At 52.2% G+C, this 18,304-nt stretch overlaps 1 protein-coding gene across 1 annotated transcript; it reads right to left on the reverse strand.

The window, feature by feature from the left end:
- Positions 1-466: 466 nt before the first annotated feature.
- Positions 467-15,297, reverse strand: LOC101841734 (annexin A8). Its single transcript, XM_040747706.1, has 12 exons — positions 15,143-15,297; positions 11,213-11,303; positions 10,114-10,208; positions 8,638-8,751; positions 7,942-8,032; positions 7,183-7,262; positions 6,741-6,800; positions 6,179-6,272; positions 5,839-5,934; positions 4,348-4,406; positions 2,970-3,092; positions 467-1,353 (listed from the first exon to the last, which is right to left on the reverse strand). The coding sequence occupies exons 1-12, from the start codon at positions 15,161-15,163 to the stop codon at positions 1,294-1,296; spliced, it is 984 nt and encodes a 327-aa protein (XP_040603640.1). The 5' UTR covers positions 15,164-15,297; the 3' UTR covers positions 467-1,293.
- Between the last annotated feature and the right edge of the window lie 3,007 nt (positions 15,298-18,304).

The raw sequence follows: 18,304 nt of genomic DNA on the forward strand, positions 1-18,304 counted from the left end.
AATGGGTCTGGGGTAAGGCGCTCACTGTGTGAGCACATGGATTTGAGCTGGGATCCCCAATACTTACATAAAAGCTGGGCATGGGTTCTGTGTCTAAATGCATCACAGGGGAGTGGGGACAGGCAGCCCCCAGGAACCCAATGGTTAATAAGTTTAGTAGACATAGTGGGCTCCAGGTTCACTGAGAGACCCTGTCTCAAAAAGGAGGTGGAGACCAGGCAGGGTAGCCCACACCTTTAATCCCAGCAGGCAAACCTCTGAGTTCGAGGCCAGCCTGGTCTGGAGAGCTAGTTCCAGAACTGTCAGGACTATATGGAGAAACCCTGTCTCAAGGAACAAAACAACAAAAAATTGAGGTGGAGAAGAAATTGGAGGAGACAACTTGATGTCGACCACTGGTCTGTCGAGTAGGCAAACACACCCTCACCCCAGTGCACGCGCATGCACTCCACACAAATCCACAGACTTTGTGAAAGCACAAATGTTTATTATTCTGAAAGCCCAACAAATATTAGCAAGTTCTCCCACCGTCTTCAGGCTTGGAGACCGCAGGAGAAGGACAGAACTCATGCTCAGGGCTGGGGGTCTTCCTACTCTGCAAGCTTCACCAGGGAGGGAACGAGTAGCTGATTTGGTCAATGCCTGGACAAGTCTGAGTCTCCAAGGTCACAGTGTACTTGGGTCAGAACTGATTTATAGTCTAATTATTGTTATTAGGATGGTGTAAGAATTTTCGTCTACCTACAGCCTAACAATTTTTGGTAAATGAATGTTACAGACATCCCAAATGGCAGAGATATGCTCTTTCTCAGTTCCCACAGCTGTGTCTTCTAAAACAGAAGTGCTCTCCCACACTCTCCCTGGCTGCCTGAAGCTTATCATCTAAGACATCTGCTAGAAAATCATGTGACCGACTCCTTCTCCAAAGACCCTGGTTGAGTAGGGGGTCAGAGCCAAGGCACCAGTGTAACCTGTGCCCAGGAGCTTTTGTGGGAGGAAGGAATGACCCACACGCTCCTGCTGGTTCCTTCATGCTGATGTTTCTGTTTGGTCAGAGGTAATGCTAGCGTGGGTGCTAGGAATGAATGACTTTCGGGAGAGGCGGAAAGATGAACCCAGGCTGGTCTCACCTTTCAGGTCAGAAGCATTGGGTGGAAAGCACTGAAACCGGGAGACGGAGACTAAAGGTAGGGTGAGCTGTTCCCCCACCCCTCCCACCCCACCCCACCCATGGTCAGGGCTGAAGCACCAGGGCCAGCGGCTCACACTTCTTGCCCTTGTTCTTTGATGTCTTCAGGGCTCACTGCCCACGAGGTTCAGCAGGGCATTCTTGTAGTCGCCACTGGTGTCATCCTGCAGGAAGGGGGCACATGTGCCTTAGAAGGGGGTGTTTGTGATGTTGGCCTTGGTCTTCTGTTACCGTGACCAAGAGTTGCGCTCCTTGGGTGGGGCCTGTCCCTTTAAGGGTTCCTATGCCACCGTTCTGTGTAATGCCACCCTCCTCCTTCCTCATTTCAGACTATTCCTTTGGGTCTCCTATCTAAATGGAGGGGGCATGGTTGTGGGCAATGAATCACAGAGACAGAGCCACTCCTAAGCTCTTAGACAACAAGGGCTTTTGAGCAGTTTCCTTATTCAGTCAACTGCCCCAGGGTTCTTCCTAATGTTTCTCCCAGGACCCAGGGGTACAGAGCCATTCACTTATTCAACATGGTCCACCTGTATCCAACACCTGCTAGTGCTCATTAGGGAGCCAAGGCTGAAAGCAAGGAACCCAGAGTCACCTGGGACCGAGAAAGCTTGGGTCCCGCAGGCCTCGGCCATGGCTCTGTTAACACACACAGACCCTTCTTCCACCTCTGTGAGGCCCGTTCTCTCATCTAGAAAATGCTGTTTGTGATGAGGTGCCCCTCATGGGTGACTTAGCAGCAGCATAGGCTGGTCCTTGCTTAGTCTCCCTTCACCTGAAAAGTTGTCTGTGAAGTCTAAAACACAACAAATAATCTTCTGTCTTACTGCCTGCCTCCCTGATGCCATCCTGCCTGATGTGTTTTTTAAATATACAGTTGTCCCTCAGTATCCATGGGAGAATATTTCCAGGACCCCATGAATACCCAAGTGTGTATAGGGAATGCCACTGGTCTTGGGTGTAGATTATGCACATCCTCCTATATTTAAAACAATCTCTAGATTATTTGTAATATCTAATGCAATGGGGATACTACAGAAATAGTCATACCATATTGTTCAGGGAATAATGACAAGAAAAAAGTGTGTACATGTTCTGTACAGACACTTTTTTCCCCTGAATGTTTTTGGTCCTTGGTTATCTGAACCAGAAAATGCACAGGGCCAGTTATGTTGTAAACTATGAGTTGCTTCTCAAACATAGTCAACAGTCCACCCTGGTAGGAGAGTGGCCCTAAGAAAGACGTAGGGATATACTTGTCATGATTTGACTTCTGGTGATGACATTGTTAGGAGCTCAGTTTGCATTAGTTTCCAGACAGGTTGTTGATCTCAGTCATAGAGGGTACCACTTAACACCCTGGGCTTTCACTAATTGGAATGGAGGTGGGTAATCACTGGAGCCTAAGAGTTCCCTACTAGGACTCCTTAGATCTGGATTAAGAGGGAATTCGGATTTCTACAGAACTACTTATTCCCATTGCCTCTTCAGAAATGGTTCCTTTTGCAAAGCTTTGGTATATCCCACAGCTCAAATGCAAAGCCACTTTCTGGGACAAGGGCAGCCCTGTGAGCTCCTTTAGTCTCCACATACTCCCCAGGGACACCCATAGCTATACTTCCCTCCTCCCTGGTCCCTGCATGTGCCACGTGGTACCCGGGACAAGTGTGAGCTGCCCACTGAAAAGGGACGGTCACCCGCGTGACATCAGTCACAACATCCCATGCCCCAGGAATGTCTGTGTCACAAGTTGGCAGTAAACTGGGGGGCCGTGTCTTACCATGATCATGCTGCTGAGAGTCTTGCCGTACATCTTCTGGAACTGACCCTTGATAAGGTTTAGATCAATCTCACTCCTTGAAACGACGTTCCTTATCAGGGTCCCATCACGTGTCCCTGCTCCCTGGATGAGACAGCGACAGTCAGCCATCATGTCTCACGTTTCCTGTCTACCTCTGTAATGGATGGACAGCCCTGTGTGTGGGAGTTTATAAAGGGCTAGCAATGCACGGATGGGCCTCTGCTTCAGTGGGGAGAAAACCAAGAGGGGAGCGTTGATGTTTCAAAATCCTTTTCCTTGGTGGTGCTAGGCATTGAACCCGAGGACTTGTGCATGCTGGGAAAGTGCTCCTCCTCTGAGCTGCATCCACAGCCCACCACAGAAGGCTTCTCTTTCTCAGTCTCCCCACTCACTGGCTGTGCATCTTATTAGATGTCCAACGCATTGATTACTTTAAGCATTTGATATCCTGCATCAGGTTCTAGACCCAGAGCCCTCACCCCTCCAGGAAGAGTTCTTCTTTGAGTAGCACCACTGTCGACTTTACTAAGCTGGCCATTTCACGAGCAGGACCTTCTGGCATCTCCCTCAGACCTGACTAGTGTTGAGTTAGGTGGAGCTTCATGACCAAAGAAACAGCACACTCTCTCCTTCATGGGACAATGTATCCAGAGGGCTTGGGGGTGATGGTATGGCTCTCACTTTAGGTGGTGCCAGCGTCGTGTACTAGAGAAGCCGGGCACTGACATTAGTCACGGATAATTACTTTAAATGTCTCTCTCCCAGGTTAGTTCCAGTTGCCAGCAACTCTACTTGAAGGAGCAGCATGTCCACTTATGTGGCCAGGGCAGCCTTGTAAACAACAGGCTAGCACCTGGCCGTGGGTAGGAAGACTGACGTGCCAGATGTGGCAATGTCACTAGAGTCTGTCCATGTCAAGGGTGTTGGGCTTCCAACCGTGCCTGCCTAGGGCCTGTGACAACAAATTTGTTCTCAAAGAGGAAGTACAGAGCACTGAAAAGTATAACCTGATGGGCTCAAGAAGGATGCTCTGCCACTTAGCAGCCGTGCGACCTTGGACAAGCCTTGGTTTTACCTCCACACTTCAGATGCAATTGTGACATGAACCTCACAGAGCTGTCAAGGTTCGGGGGGCCTTCAATGAACACCTGTCGGTGACCTGCTCAATGTACCTTCCGGAGATGTGGCCTCCCTTCCCTAGGCCTACTTTGCCCTCTGAGAATACAAACCTTTCTGATGCATGAGAGATTAGAGCAAAGGGACCTGAGTTCAGACAGCAGTGGCTCTGAGCACCCTGGCTGTGCATTTGGCATCATATAGGGCTGACTGGAAAGGAGGCCGCAGCCCGGACAGTTACCTTCATGGCGTAGTGGAGTCTCTCTGCAAAGTAGCTGTGGACGTTCCGAGTGCATTTCACTGGCAAACAGGAAAGCTCGATTAATAATAGCAGTAGTGGTGTTGCATACACTTGTTTATGTGTTCGTGGAGGTGTTAAGGGTTAGTATTGTGTAAAGGTTGACATGTTTCTTTGTGTGCTACCTAGCTCCCAAAAGAAGGCCTTGCATGAGGCAGAGAGATTGGGGCAAGGAGCAGAGCCTTGGGCAGTGGGCACAGCTCCAAAAGCCCAGAGTAGCCTGGTCACAGGATGAGAGGTGAAAAGACTGGGCACCAGTGGGACTCATTTAAGTCATCAGCTCGGATCTTCTAAAGGCCATCTCTAAGCGGTCACATTCAGGAAGCATTTCCATTGAGAATTCGATGACTTGGCTCCACACAGGTTGCCACAGAATGGTGACTACAGTTCCCTGGGAGTAGGACCCTCCCTCACATTTTGAATTTTCATGTAACATGAGACTTGGCTGTAAGGACTAAGGCATAGGACTCCTCGGCCTGGAACATGGACCTCCATTTTTCTTTTCCATGGATGCTTCTTTATAGACTATGACATCTGTTGCTGGGTGATGGTGTTTTGACCCGAGGCTGTGAGAGTGTGGGTTGTGTGGGAGGTAGGAATGTGTATAAACTCTGTCTTGACTCTATATGTCTTTGTTACTCAACCTTCTGATGCACCTGTGACTTGAGGGGTGACAAAGGCTTTAGGAAAAAATGAACAGGAACTGTCTGTCCATCACAGTGTGGTCCTGCACACCTTTGCTGTTTAGGATGTATAATTATTTAGAATCATGGGCAGAATTCTAGGTGCTATCAGAGGGTGTGTCTAGATCTTGCATCACAGAATAAACTGAATAAACTTTATCACAGTCATTGGAACTGGCCTGAAAACTTCAGATGTTAGTAGCTACTGGAGACAAAAGGACAGAGAGAAGAGACCTTGGCTACTGGCCTCCTTATCTCAGCTCCATTATGTAAGGTGGTAGAGAGGTGTCCTTCTGCCTGGCTCAGGTCTCTGCTCTACTGTGACCCTTCGCGTATGGCTTCAGCGTTAGACCCAGGATGCGCTGTGGACAGTTGTGGTGAGCTGCCTCTATTTTCTGTTGCAGGAAACGTTTCTCACGTTTCTCTTGGTTGGGACTCAAGTCACACGCCCTCATTTCTTCAGTTAGCAAATAAGGTAGTGATTTGGCACTTAGACCCAGAAAGGTGGGCAAGACTACCGGAGCAGAAGCCAAATGCTCTCTAAGCAGTATCTACGGGTAGGCCTGGGCCCCGGTCCTGGCGTCATTGTGGTAACACAGCAGCCCCCACGGAGCCTCCTGAGTGCAGTGGTCTCAGGAACCTGGTTGAGAGCATTGGGCAGGGGGGGTGTCCTTTGGATATAGAGATCCAGTCACTTGCTGTGACCTTCTTGGGCTATGGATGCTCAGGTGCCAAAAGCCAATCTTCTTACCCACAGTGAGCATGGCCTCCTCCAGTGAACCGTGAGTCTCACTCTTGATGCTGTCCTCAATGCTCTTGTTGGCAATTTTTTCATATTCCTCGAACACTATGGAGACGTATAGAACACTCATATATGGAGACATATGGAACACTCAATGCATATACAGATTACATACTGCACATCAGCAAGCCATCTTTGCCTCCCCCATGCCTCTCTTCCCAAGTCTAAGCTACACAAGGCTACACACCAGACCTTCCACACAAAGAGGCCAGGTAGCTAGGGCGGGTGGCTAGGGCGCCGGGTGGCTAGGGCGCCATGTACCCATGCATTTCCCCCCCCCTGCCCGTACCTCTCATCAGGTGAGTGGCGCTGCGTGTGCACAGGATGGTGATGAATTTCATCTCATCGGTCCCCTGGATCTTCTCACCCGCTGCATACAGGTCCTGGTATTGGGACAGAGGAGGTGAGAGAGAACCCCAGAGTTCCAGAGTTTGACTGAGAGTCGGCCTCCATTCACTTGTACAGCCCAATATGGCGGCTCACTGTCCTGAGCCAATAGGGTTGGCTCAAGGCTCTTCTTTGTCTGGGGCCAGAAGCTACTTTAGGAAATGCTCCTTCCCCTATTGCTCCGGGAGCACTGTGTAACAAGTACTGTACCAACAGACAGATCCACAGAATACACAGAGACCTGCATATGAAAGAACTCCGGGCTCAGAGAGGCTGGCTCTGCCAGGAGAGCCTTAGCTCCTTCACCAGCTTCTCCATTTTTCCTAAGCTTCCCAGATACCTCACTTTCTTCACTAGTCACAAGGTGGAGGTTGTACGGTGGGGTCTGTATTAAAGAAGGCTCCCTTGGCAAAGGGGATCATGAAGCTCAGAGTTCAGGTGGTAAGACCAGGGCACAGTATCACCTGAGCATCTTGGAGGGCCAGTCCTGGGTCCACGAAGCCGCTCACATCATCTCTGCTGCCCTAGGGCCAGAGGAAGGCACTCTGTAAGGCAGGTCAGCAATCAGAGCACACAAGCTGAGGGGACAGCAGGGCTCAGGGGCAGGGAGGGGAGGGACTGCTGCTTCTCGGCCCAGGGACCTGCAAGCTAGCTGTCCTTGCCAGGTTTTGGCATTGCGTGATAGGAGTAGATTGGAATGGTGGATTCAGAGGCTAGGCAGAGCCTGGCATGGGACCACACAAAGGCAGAGGAAAGAGAGGCTTGGGCTCTGCAGTCAGGACCCATGTCACAGCTGGAACCCCCAGACCACTGGGCTTCCACATAGCCCAGCCCTCACTCAGAGGCATTGCTCGAGAGCTGCTGCCGGGTCCAAGCCACAGAGTCCTGGAGCCTGGGCTGTGATACCTGCAGGAGGCACACCAGAATCCGCTCCAGATAGCCGCTCGTGTCTGCTTGGATGTCTTCTTCCAGGTTAGACCCATAGTCTGCGGGAAAACAGAGCCACAGTGAGCAGTGAGGGACCCGGGGCCTGCCAGCACCCACTTTCCTCCCCCATACCTAGTTCCAACTTCTCCCCATGGGAGGACAAATCCTTGGCGCAGAAGAAGTACACAGAAGATGTCCAAGTGGCAGCTAGGACTAGGTGGTCATTCAGACCCCAGAGTGACCTAAATGCACAAGCAGGCTAAAGGGAGAAACAGACCAGGCCTGAGAACCAGACCAAGGCCTTCAGATGGGGACCATTTATCAGCAGGGGAAGCCAGGGCCTTCAGACCACCCTGGCCAGGTATACATCCTAGAGGCCTGGCTGGCAGCTCTGCACTGTAGGGGAGAGTCAGCGTGCACAGCGTGGTACTAGCAGATTCCCTTCTCCAGTGTTCTGGCTTGGCCCATGTGCAGCCAGTAAGCCTCTGATCCCCATTAAAGCCACAACCCCGAGGACATGAGCTTAGTTGGGCACACAGCACTCTCTCCATGTCGCTGCTGGGCACAGGATTTGGCACACAGGTACTGGGGGGACCTGCATGAGAAGACCCTCCAAAGAGTCCTTGCCGATACAGCCTAGTTCCCTTGGGAACTGCCTGACTCTAATTCCCCGTCAGGCTGCTGAAGCTTTAGGCCATTCCTGGGTCTCCACACCCACCACCTTTGAATCCCCCTTACCTTCCTCATACGCCTTCATTATCTCTCTCAGCTGGTTCTTGGTCCGAGAAGCCAGGATCTCAATGATGACCCCTTCTTTGGTTCCTAAGCCCTGGGGACAGAAGCCTCTATGTTCTGGAGTGTTCTGCCCTTGGTCTCCCACTCTGCCTGCTCTGCCTTCTTATAAACTGTGGCCACGGCTCTGTCCTCCTCTGATGGGGGCCTATGTTTGGGGGTGATGTTGAATCCCTGCCTTTGTTTCTTGTGCCTGCTATTGGGACAGGCTACCTCAGCCCTCCTTCTTTAGCTGGGCGGTCTCACACAGGGGGCTCCACCCTCCCATCCTTAAGTATGCTCATCTGTCAATGAGTCAACCCAACCCCGAAGGTGGGCTTAGAGATCACAGCTGTGAGAGACCTGGCATAGATCACAAGAGTGTCCTTACAATGGGACTGGTTGCAGTTTCTGGATCTCCAACGCCACCTAACCTCTGAAGTAACAGGAGTGGTGAGAAGTAAAAGGTGACTTGGACCGCAGAGAGGGACGGGTTTCTGATTCCCCCGCACTCCTCCTGGTCCAACTCTGGTCTAAGCACCGATTTGAGCCTTCATTGTGACTGGCCAGCCCTGCTGTTGGGTAGCTATTAGAGCAGGTTGCGAGCCCATTGGGTAAGCTGGGGCCCAGGTGGCCATTCTAATGCATGGCAAAGGGGAATACCTTCATGGCATCATGCAGCTCCTTGGCCTCGTATTTGTACGGCGGGTACATGAGGGCCACGATGAGTCTCTCAAATTTGCCACTCAGCTCTGACTTTAGGGTCTCAGTGAGGTCCTAAGACAGACAAAAGGAAATGATTTGTCCTCCAAGCCCACCGGAGTGCAGGCAGCAGGCGGGGCCTGGTCTGGAGACTCTTTCTTCCTTTACGCATGACAGAGTTGTCATACTGGTGTGGTCCCATGGGCCAGGACCTTAGCCTCTCTAAGCATCAGCATCTGTACCTATTAAGTGGGGATAACGGAAGTTCTGCTTCATACCACTGCTTATGGGGTGACAGGGATGCGTGACAACTCTGCAAAATCGTGGGCACATTCTAAACTTTTAGAACCGCCATTGCTTTGAAGATGGCAAGATCTGGGGGTGGCAGCATCGTGCTTGACATCATTAAGTGGCTCAATGAGGGGAGGGAAAAAACCAGAGAAGGAAAGAGGGAAGAAGGGAGAGAAGGAGGAGGAAGACCCCAAGATTCCACCTCGTGCTTGCCTCTTTCTAAGGGCATAGGTGTCTACAAGAAGCCACCAGGCCGCGCCTGGCTGATCTGCACAGGGCTTTGTCAGACCTGTCGCTTACAGGCTCTGGAAGCTTAGGAAGTTACTCAGCCTCTCTGATGTTGCACACAGAGGATAATGTGTAGCTTGGAGGGGTAAGGAAAGGAGCTGCAATGTGTGGCTTCACTTGGGGATACTTTACCACTGTGTGTGTGTGTGTGTGTGTGTGAGTGTGTGTGTGTTGTGTGAGTGTGGTGTGTGTGGTGTGTGTGTGTGTGGTGTGTGTGTGTGGTATGCGTGCGTGCATGTGTGATGTGTGTGTGTTGTGTGTGTTGTGTGTGTGGTGCGTGTGTACGTGTGTGTTGTGTGTGTGTGTTGTGTGTGTGGTGCATGTGTTGTGTGTGTGTTGTGTGTGTGTTGTGTGTGTGGTGCATGTGGTGTGTGTGTGTGTGTGTGTGTGTGTGTGTGAAGTCTGAGAGCAGAGGGAGACACTCCAGGCACCCGTGTCTATGCACACATTTCTGATGTTCAGTGTATACCACATTCCTGGCTCTGTGCTAAGCGTAGGTAGAGTGCCCAGCGGCAGGAGGGATGAGAAGCACTCAGTGAACACGAGAGGCGTGTGTCTGTGCTGCGGGACAGAAGGGAGCCAGACACGGACCTCCAGGGAGCGGGGAAGAGGGGTCAGTTCAGGTAACGGGGACAGACAAAGCTGAAGAGAGCTTAGGCTGGCTCCTGAGGGACGACTGAGGACTGAGTGAAGGAGAACAGTGAAGAAATGGTGTAAGGCCAATGCCGGCCACGGCTCAGGAGCTGTACACCGTCTACCAGATAAAACAAACAGCCAGGGAAGACTGCAGATGGATGGGCGGATCATTTTAACGCCATGGCCCTGTGCCGATGAGGATTCAGCACCCACCCTGCTTACCTTGCCAAACTGAGCCTTGAAGGACTTGGCAATCTGCTGCCTCTGCACGTTGCTTCTCTTGGTGAGTACATCTATGATGGCCTGCTCATTGGTTCCTGCAGGGGTGCACAGTATGAGAATCCCCTCTACCTCTGGGGGCATCAGAGAAGGCTGGGGAGGGGAGAGGGGAGAGAGGGGAGAGGGGAGAGGGGAGATGCCTGCTGGTTGGGCAATTGGACCGCACTACCAGAATAGCCTCAAAAGCCCAATTTCCACAGTGTAGACAAGACACCCAGCTAGCTCACTTCTTGGTTCCCCACTTCGGAGAGTCGGGGTGTGGCTCAGACTTGACTTCATAATATAGAAACCAAGGACAAGGCCTTTGGACACCAGCCATGGGCCTTTGAAGTAAGATGTACTCAGTCTCGTCCCTTGTGCTGGTCGCATTAGAGGAAGGTCACGACTAGAAGTCCAGACCGTTGTGTCTGAGACCCTGCCCTGTAGGTCATGGACAAGTAGGCTTGTCTCCTGGAGCCTCCATTCACTCAGGTGGGAAGCAGAGATAACAGATTTCATAGGAAGCAGCAGGGGTGAGAATTCCGTATAGGCACCACTGGGAATGGTAGTTCTCTTTACTGGCCCAACGCACTAGGCAGAGCCAGCCACGGGGTGACTCCTACCTGGAGTGAGACCAAGTCCTAGAACAAGCCAGTCGTTTTCCACTCAGCCATATGAGGGCGGTACTAGAATGAGCTGGCCATCTGGACAACCAATGTGGGGCAGAGGGCAAGCTGCAGAATCCATGTGGCTGGCACTCCTGGCGCAGCATCTAAACCCCCATGCCCATGCCCACAGCAGGCCCCGTGCCAATCCATCTTGTGAGGTCACAGTGACACAGCGGGCCCAGAGTTCCTGCAGCCATTTTACACGTGCGAAATCTCAGGTTGACGGCCTTCCCCGTCACTGCCACTTGGGAACGAACGGTCACCCACCTCAGAGCTTGCGTGATTCTCTACTAATGGAGTCGCTCAAAATGAAACGGGGACACCTTTTATGCCCAGCTGTCCCTGCTATCTCCTTTCTGGGGGTGTGAGCATGTGGCCAGGTCACGGTCACTCACCAATTCCCTTCATGGCTTTGTAGAGGGTCTCCGCGTCAGGGTCTGGGTTGAAGTGAGAGCTGCCCTTCACGGTGACGCCCTCCTGTTCAATCTGCAAAACAACCAGGCCTGCTAACTGTACAGGAAGGTACAGGAAGGGCATGAGAGCCTTGCAATCCACCCTGTTAGGCTAAGAATCTGCCCCGGGCACCGAGACGGATGGAGCCTTGTAGCCCAGAGGCTGATCTCTTTGACCCCTTAGCTAACAGGCAGGTGTGGCAGGGACCAGAGCTTGTAAAAAGAAACCACTTCAGGCCCGGGAAGATGGTTCAGAGGTTAAGAGCACTGGCTGCTCTTCCAGAGAACACTGATCTGGTTCCCAGCACCTACAGGGCAGCTCACAACTGTCTGTAACTCCACTTCCAGGACCTCTGACATCCCACACAGACACGCAGGCAAGCACAACAAACATAAAATAAAAATGAATTATATATATGCACACACAAAAAACACCTGTCAACTAAGAACAGGTAACAGACTTGTCATGTGCTCCTCTCTCCAGGCCTGTGTATACCACGATGGGTGGAAATGAATTCATAAGGAATGACTTCTAGAAGCCGAGTGGCTGCCTAGAAAATGGGGAACTGGACACAGGTTTCTCTATGCAAGGAAGGGTCCAAGCCTGTCCTGACCTTTCCTGTGACACGGTGTGAATATTTCAGAGGGCTGGGGCCAAGCTGAGCATCTATCTCCCAGACTCAGGTTGTTTTCAAGGCCACGGGATCATACTGGGCAGAGGGTTACAGTTAGGAAGAACTGTAGAATGGCCTATGGATTATGGAATAAACTTGATAACCCAAGTACACAGACCCTGTCTCACAAGCATCTGACCCAGGGCATGTTCCAGGGCCACTTATATGAGTGTTCTGCATAATTTCTCAGAGGCTTAGGATGGACAATCTTTCTAAAGTATGTGTTTTAGGGGAAGGAGTGGCAAGGAATGGGAGGAATTGGGGAAAGGAACTGAATGAGGAGACCCAGGTCCTTCAAATGGAGCGAAGTTTGGTCACATGCGTTCTGGTCGTTCACTCGCCCGTTCACCAGCTCTTCCATTGGCCCGCACCCACCCGCAGGCCTCCTCCTCACTCGTTAACCTGACTGTTCGCTAATTCCCTACCCGAGCTGCACAGCCGTTACTCTGTCTTCCTGCCCTCCCCTTCCTCCCCACTTCCCCTTTCCTTCTCTCCTTCCCCTTCCCTCCCGTCCCCATTTCCTTCCTTCTTTTCTGTTTCCTTTCAAGCGTTCTCCACCCATCTCTGCTTTTCTCCCTGCGTTGACTCATGTACCCAGCCTTCCACGCAAGCCTCGGGGTAGGTCCTGAAAACACAGAACAGGTCCCCAGGGACGGTATATCCGTACGGGTCCTCCCTTTGAGTAAGAAACAAGGCATCTTTCTGCATCCTCTGCTTGGTTTCCACACGTCCAGAAACAGATCTTCGTGTCCCATGTCATATAACAGGAACCGTTAGAAATAATTCCCCGGGGAAATTTTCTCCAGTGAGCCAGTGTGATCTCAGAGGCTACCCCACTGTCCACACACACACACACACACACACACACACACACACACACACACAGACACACACACACACAGTCCTTGTGAGGTCACATGTCACTCTAAAAGGCCATTTGAGCACCTCCTCGGTAAAGTGCACTGGACACAATGCTCAGGTCACCCCCATCCCCGGCAGTCATATTAGGTGTTAATGTGCCATGTGACAAGCCAGCAGGCTGGGCTTGGTGGCGTAGCTAGTAAAAGGTGCTGCTGGCATTTCACCCACAGCCTGACTCAGACCCTGAGCTCTGTCTACCCCCCCCACTCTAGAGATGATTCATTCTTCCCCAGACGCTGGGTTTTCTTGGAATGTTTCCCTGCAGAGAGCCTCGCCCATAGGCAAGCCAGTCTTCTGGGAGTGTGGGTGGGGAGCATCTAAGTTCTCAATTCCCTGGTTTTTCTCCCTGATCCGAATTGGCCTCAGAGACCTGTGGGTTGAGGAGTGCCCCCATACCGTTCAGGGACAAGTATTTGTCAACAGCTCCAGAGCTGGCTGGAATATCAACACGTGGAGAAATCTGTCTCACTTTCCTTGCTAAGGCTTTTATAGAAAGAGGGCAACATTCTGGGGGCCAAAGATCGGACAGTGTCTGGACTGGAGATCTGAGAGCATCTCTGTATGTGGGTCTCAGGCTCCTGATGGAGCTACCTGAGGCCTGTGAGTCCAGACGGACATGTTCCCGGACAAAAGATAGTTCAGGCAGTCCTGGATGCTGTGTCTAGAAGACCTTCTGTCATGGGCATGCAGAAGCTGCCATACTTTTGCCTGATCCCATCACAGGCTGCCTCCTCAAGAGGGCCACAAGGGGGACTTGTTCTGAAGCCAGCCCCCTGTGGCTACTCTGCCACTCCCTTCAGCCCTGTTTCTGACCCAGCTTTGTGCTCACAGGACATTTGGTTCTCATAGGCTGCCCGGCCAGACACGGAGGCCTTGTTGTTCTGAGTCAGTTCTCCCAAGGGCCAACGGCCTGGGATGACCGAGTCTGTGTCTGGACCTGAACACTTAACTAGTGTGGCAGCTTCAGCTCAGTGTACGCAAGCCTCAGTTTCCTCACTTGTGTGGACACCGGCCTTACAGACTTGTTGTGAGGCTCTACTGACACTGAATGAGAGATGCCGTAGGAGTGTCCCCACACAGGAGGTTCTGAGAGTGCCAGCATCATCATCCCCTGATTAGGTCCCCAAGTGGTTGGTCCTCACCCCTGCCCAGCATCAGGTTGTTTGGGCCAGCACCTGATGGTAAGAACTGCTCAACACTGGGATCTCCCAGCTGTGCACACCTGCACCAGCAGCTGCTGTAAAACTGAGACACCACGATCCAGGCTGCTGGCTGCTTCCCTGAGGGTCAGGACGACAGCTCCTTTCACCCTGCCTTCTAGTCTGTCCTATCTGTCCCAAGACCAGGGCATCGACACCTAAAACTCTTACCGAGTGGTCACACAGCAACACGGGTTTCCCTGAAGCCGGACAAGCTTGGGTCTTCCGACTACAAAGAGCCTGGGGGCTGCGACAGAGACCTGGGCTTTCTCTGGCCTAAGCTTGCTGTGCAAGGAACCTGAGCAAGCCGCTTGATGTCCCAGAGCCTCGGCTTTCTCCCTGGAAGTGCTCGGCTGAGGTGAGGAAGGTGAGTAGCAGTGCAAGCCCGTGACTGCCCATGCGTGTTCCAGCTGTGCACGGCTCCCATGAGCGAGGTCCCGCTACCAAGCCCCCCTTCTCTGACTTTGACAAATGAGCACTGGTACGCTTTGGTGTGAGTCTACTCTCTTTCAGACCGTGCGCTGTGTGTGTTGATAGTTTCCTCCAATGGCAGTGTGCCCCCTAGAGTTTAAAGTGTACCGGCGGCCCCCCCATTGCTCACAAGTTAAGCTCAGACTTCTTCGCCAGTTATTCAAGGCCTTTGACGCTGCTAGTCGGGCTGCTCCTCCAGATCTAGATGCAACCTACTCAGGACATTCAAACCACACAGGGCGATTTTTCTCCAAAGCTTCACATACCGCCACCCCTGCAAGGAGCAGGCTCCTGGAGTCTCTCCAAGGACAAGCGCACCCTGCACACACCCACAGAAGCCCTTCTCCGAAGTGGCCTTTTTCCTGTGGAAGTCTCCCTCCCTGCATTTCAGCTTCCCCCTCGCATTTCAAGGGTTTCTTTCTTTAAATTTTATTTTGTTTACTCTGAACTGTTTTGCTTTTCACATCCCTGCAGTAACTTTTCTAAGCATGGGCAGTTTTTTTTTTCCCTCAGCTTCCTCATCAGCCTTTATTTTTTTTCTGCCCCCACCAAGTGCTCACCACCCATCACCGTACAGGCACCCACCTCCCCAGATTATGCCCACTTACCCAGGCTTTCCACCAGGCCATCCTGTTTGCCTGTCAGGTACTTTTCCCAGGGAATGAAGATTCACTTAGCTGGCCTCCAGTCAGTGACTGAACACATCTACTCCCTGGCTAGTAGGTGTGGCTGTGTATACAGGCCCAGGCCCCACCCAGCACTCCCTCCCTGCCACCTCAGGCATGGCTTGGCCCTGCGCCCCTCCTGTGACTCTCAGGCCCCACCCAGCCACTGCCCAGGCTTGCCCTGAGGATCGTATCATTTGCTGCAAATGTTTGGGCTGTGGGTGTCACACAGCTTGGAAACTTTGAGGTAACTTTTGAAAGACAACTTGGTAAACATGACTGGTGCTTCTTACAGGTCCGCTTGACCTCAATCACAGAACAAAGGAGTCCTGCATGTAGCTCTCCCATTTGTTGCCATAAGTAACTGCAATGAGTTCAGCAAAGGGCAAGAAGACAGTAACTCCCTCATTCACTGGGGTGCACTGTGTCTAAATCCCTGGGGTGCACTGTGTCTAAATTCCTCTTCAACCACCCTGTAATGCTGTCCCCTCGAATCATTATGACCGTCCTGGAAAGCAAGTATGAGTTCCATGGGCTAGAGGGGGAAACCTCCCCAAGCACCTAGATAATTGGCTCACACAGCAGGTCCTGTGAGAGCAAAGTCACTATCTGCCTGCTCCCAAAGGCTGGGATGGTGCTGCCTCCCACTGGGGGCCTAGGATATGCTGGTTGCCGAGGAGATGGAGGACCATTCCCAACAAGAGGCTCATTTTGGGGATTTGCCTACTTGGAATGTTCCTCAGCACAGCTCTCCCTCTACCACCCCTAAACTAGCTAGCTAGCTCCTACCTACCTTTCAGTGTGAGGTCACTGCCTCTGGGAGCATCACCCAGTTCCAGGAAGGCTCCTACATAGCTCTCAGTTCTCATGAAAACATGAGTAGTTCCATGGTGACTTTTCAAATCCAAGGAGACCTTGCAGAATGGCCTTTTAAGAATGGCCCCACAACCGACAGCCTCCAAAACAATACAGAGAAACCCTGTCTCATAAAAACCAAAAAAAAAAAAAAAAAAGAATGGCCCCACGGTGTGCAATGGTCAAGGTCCCCATCCTGACTCCAGGGCTCTTTGCTCTACAGGCAGAGTCTTCAGTCTGCTTCTCCTTGAGGCATGGGCTGGGGTGGGGAGGGATGGCAGGCAAAGGGGAGGGGGGTCAGCTATGCTCTGGGAAGGCAGTTACTGGGAAAGCCGGAGAGCCACCGAGCAACAAGCGCTGGGAAATGCCACCAAAGGAAGAAGGCTCCAGCTGTCTCCACACCACAGGGTGACAGGCAGCCCATTCCAGGCCTTTGGAAGCTTGGATTCCCTGCATTTTTAGGATTAGTGTGTACTCATGCTTGTGTGCATTGAGATGCTTCTATCCAGGGATACACAGGTGAATTTCTGGAGCCAGTGATTCTGGAACCAGAAGGTCTGGCCAAAGTCTGACAGTACAGGTGCTTGAGATGGGTAGAGGGTCCTTGGATTAAATGCGGGTCTTTGTAGTGACATCTGGGCCCAACCATCCCACCCACGTATCGCCTATTAAGCTTCATGTCACCACGTGCCTCTGGCATGATATAGCACCCCCTTATCTACCCAGCGTGTGCCCCCATTCTTCTTCCTGGAGCACCGAACTTAAGCGCTTAAGTGCACTAGATAGGATCGTCATATGGGAATTCACTGCACCCTGTGATTCCCACCACTTAAATGGGCCTTGGGAAGACCACAGAGGAAAATGGAAGGTGAGCACCCCGAGGATCTGGGAGTGCTCATCACCCAGACGCTAATCCAGCTGAGTGCTGTGGGTCCCCAGATCCTACTCTATGTGCCATCTGTGTCTCAAAGTCTGGAGTGATGCTTTGGTTGCATGCTAGGCACTGAGCTGAGTACATGGCACAGGCTTGTGTGCCTCTAGTCCTGGAAGGAGCATAAATGGCTCTGCACATTAGAGGTGAAAGCCTAGAGCAGCGGTTCTCGACCTTCCTAATGCTGTGATCCTTTAATACAGCTCCTCATGTCGTTGTGAACCGCCCCCTCCACGCCTCCGACCATTAAATTACTTTTGTTGCTACTTCATGTCTATAATTTTGCTGTTATGAATCATAACAGTAAATGTTTCTGGAGACAGAGGTTTACCAAAGGGGTCGTGACTCACAGGTTGAGAGCCGCTGGCACAGACGCAAGCGCAGGGTTTAGTTTGAGCGAAGGGCAGGAAGTCAGTTCAGCCTGGGGCCTGAAGTGTGGGAAAGGCTGCTCAGAGGAAAGGATTTTCCACTGGGTCAGGCAGTGTCACAGGAGCTAGCTGTGGGGAAGCGGGACAAAGGAGCCTTGGCCTAGTGCTTGTGTGCGGATGAAGCGTCCATGCGATGGGTCGGAGCACGTGTGTGAGTGGAGCCATGGAGCTTGGGTCCCAGAGCTCATTATCACTCACACAAACGTCCTGCAGAGCAGGGAGAGGCATGTGCAAGCTTGTAGTTTGAAAGGGAGTGGTGCTCTGTGATTGAAAACAGCCGAGAAGTGAGGAGGGAGCAAGCCGGTGGAGTTAGGGACCGGGTGAGGCTCGCGGACTAACAAAGGGTATCTGAGATGGTGAGCACACTGAGTGAGGTACAACATAGTCTACCCAGCTGTACTCCCAGGTCCCACCCGACTGGGGGGAAGCGCAGGGTACAGTGCGTTCTTCTGCGAGGGCCTGGCTCAGAGTGCTAAGATAGTCTGCTAAACTCAGTGTGACTGTGGTTTAAACGAGACACGGAACATCAGGCCAAAATGGCAGAGGCTAGAATAGTCACGTGCTGTAAATGAAGCCGCCCAGCCCTAGCGTTGGTTAGAGATGAGTGACCCAGCTTATCCCTACGTGGGTCCCGGTACATAGACCAGCATTGAGGCCCAGCAATGGCAGGCATCAGCGGGGAGGTTTCCATCTCTGCTGAGCTCCGCCTCTGCTGAGCTCCGCCTCTGCTGAGCTCCGCCTCTGCTGAGCTCCGCCTCTGCTCAGCTCCGCCTCTGCCGAGCTCCGCCTCTGCTCAGCTCCGCCTCTGCTCAGCTCGCCCATTAGCATCCGCCATGCCCATCGCAGGCCTTTGGGGATCGAAACCTCTGGGGCATCATCATCACAGTGGGC

The sequence above is a fragment of the Mesocricetus auratus genome, unplaced genomic scaffold, assembly GCF_017639785.1.
Source record: "Mesocricetus auratus isolate SY011 unplaced genomic scaffold, BCM_Maur_2.0 Super-Scaffold_100006, whole genome shotgun sequence".
Classification (NCBI taxonomy): domain Eukaryota; kingdom Metazoa; phylum Chordata; class Mammalia; order Rodentia; family Cricetidae; genus Mesocricetus; species Mesocricetus auratus.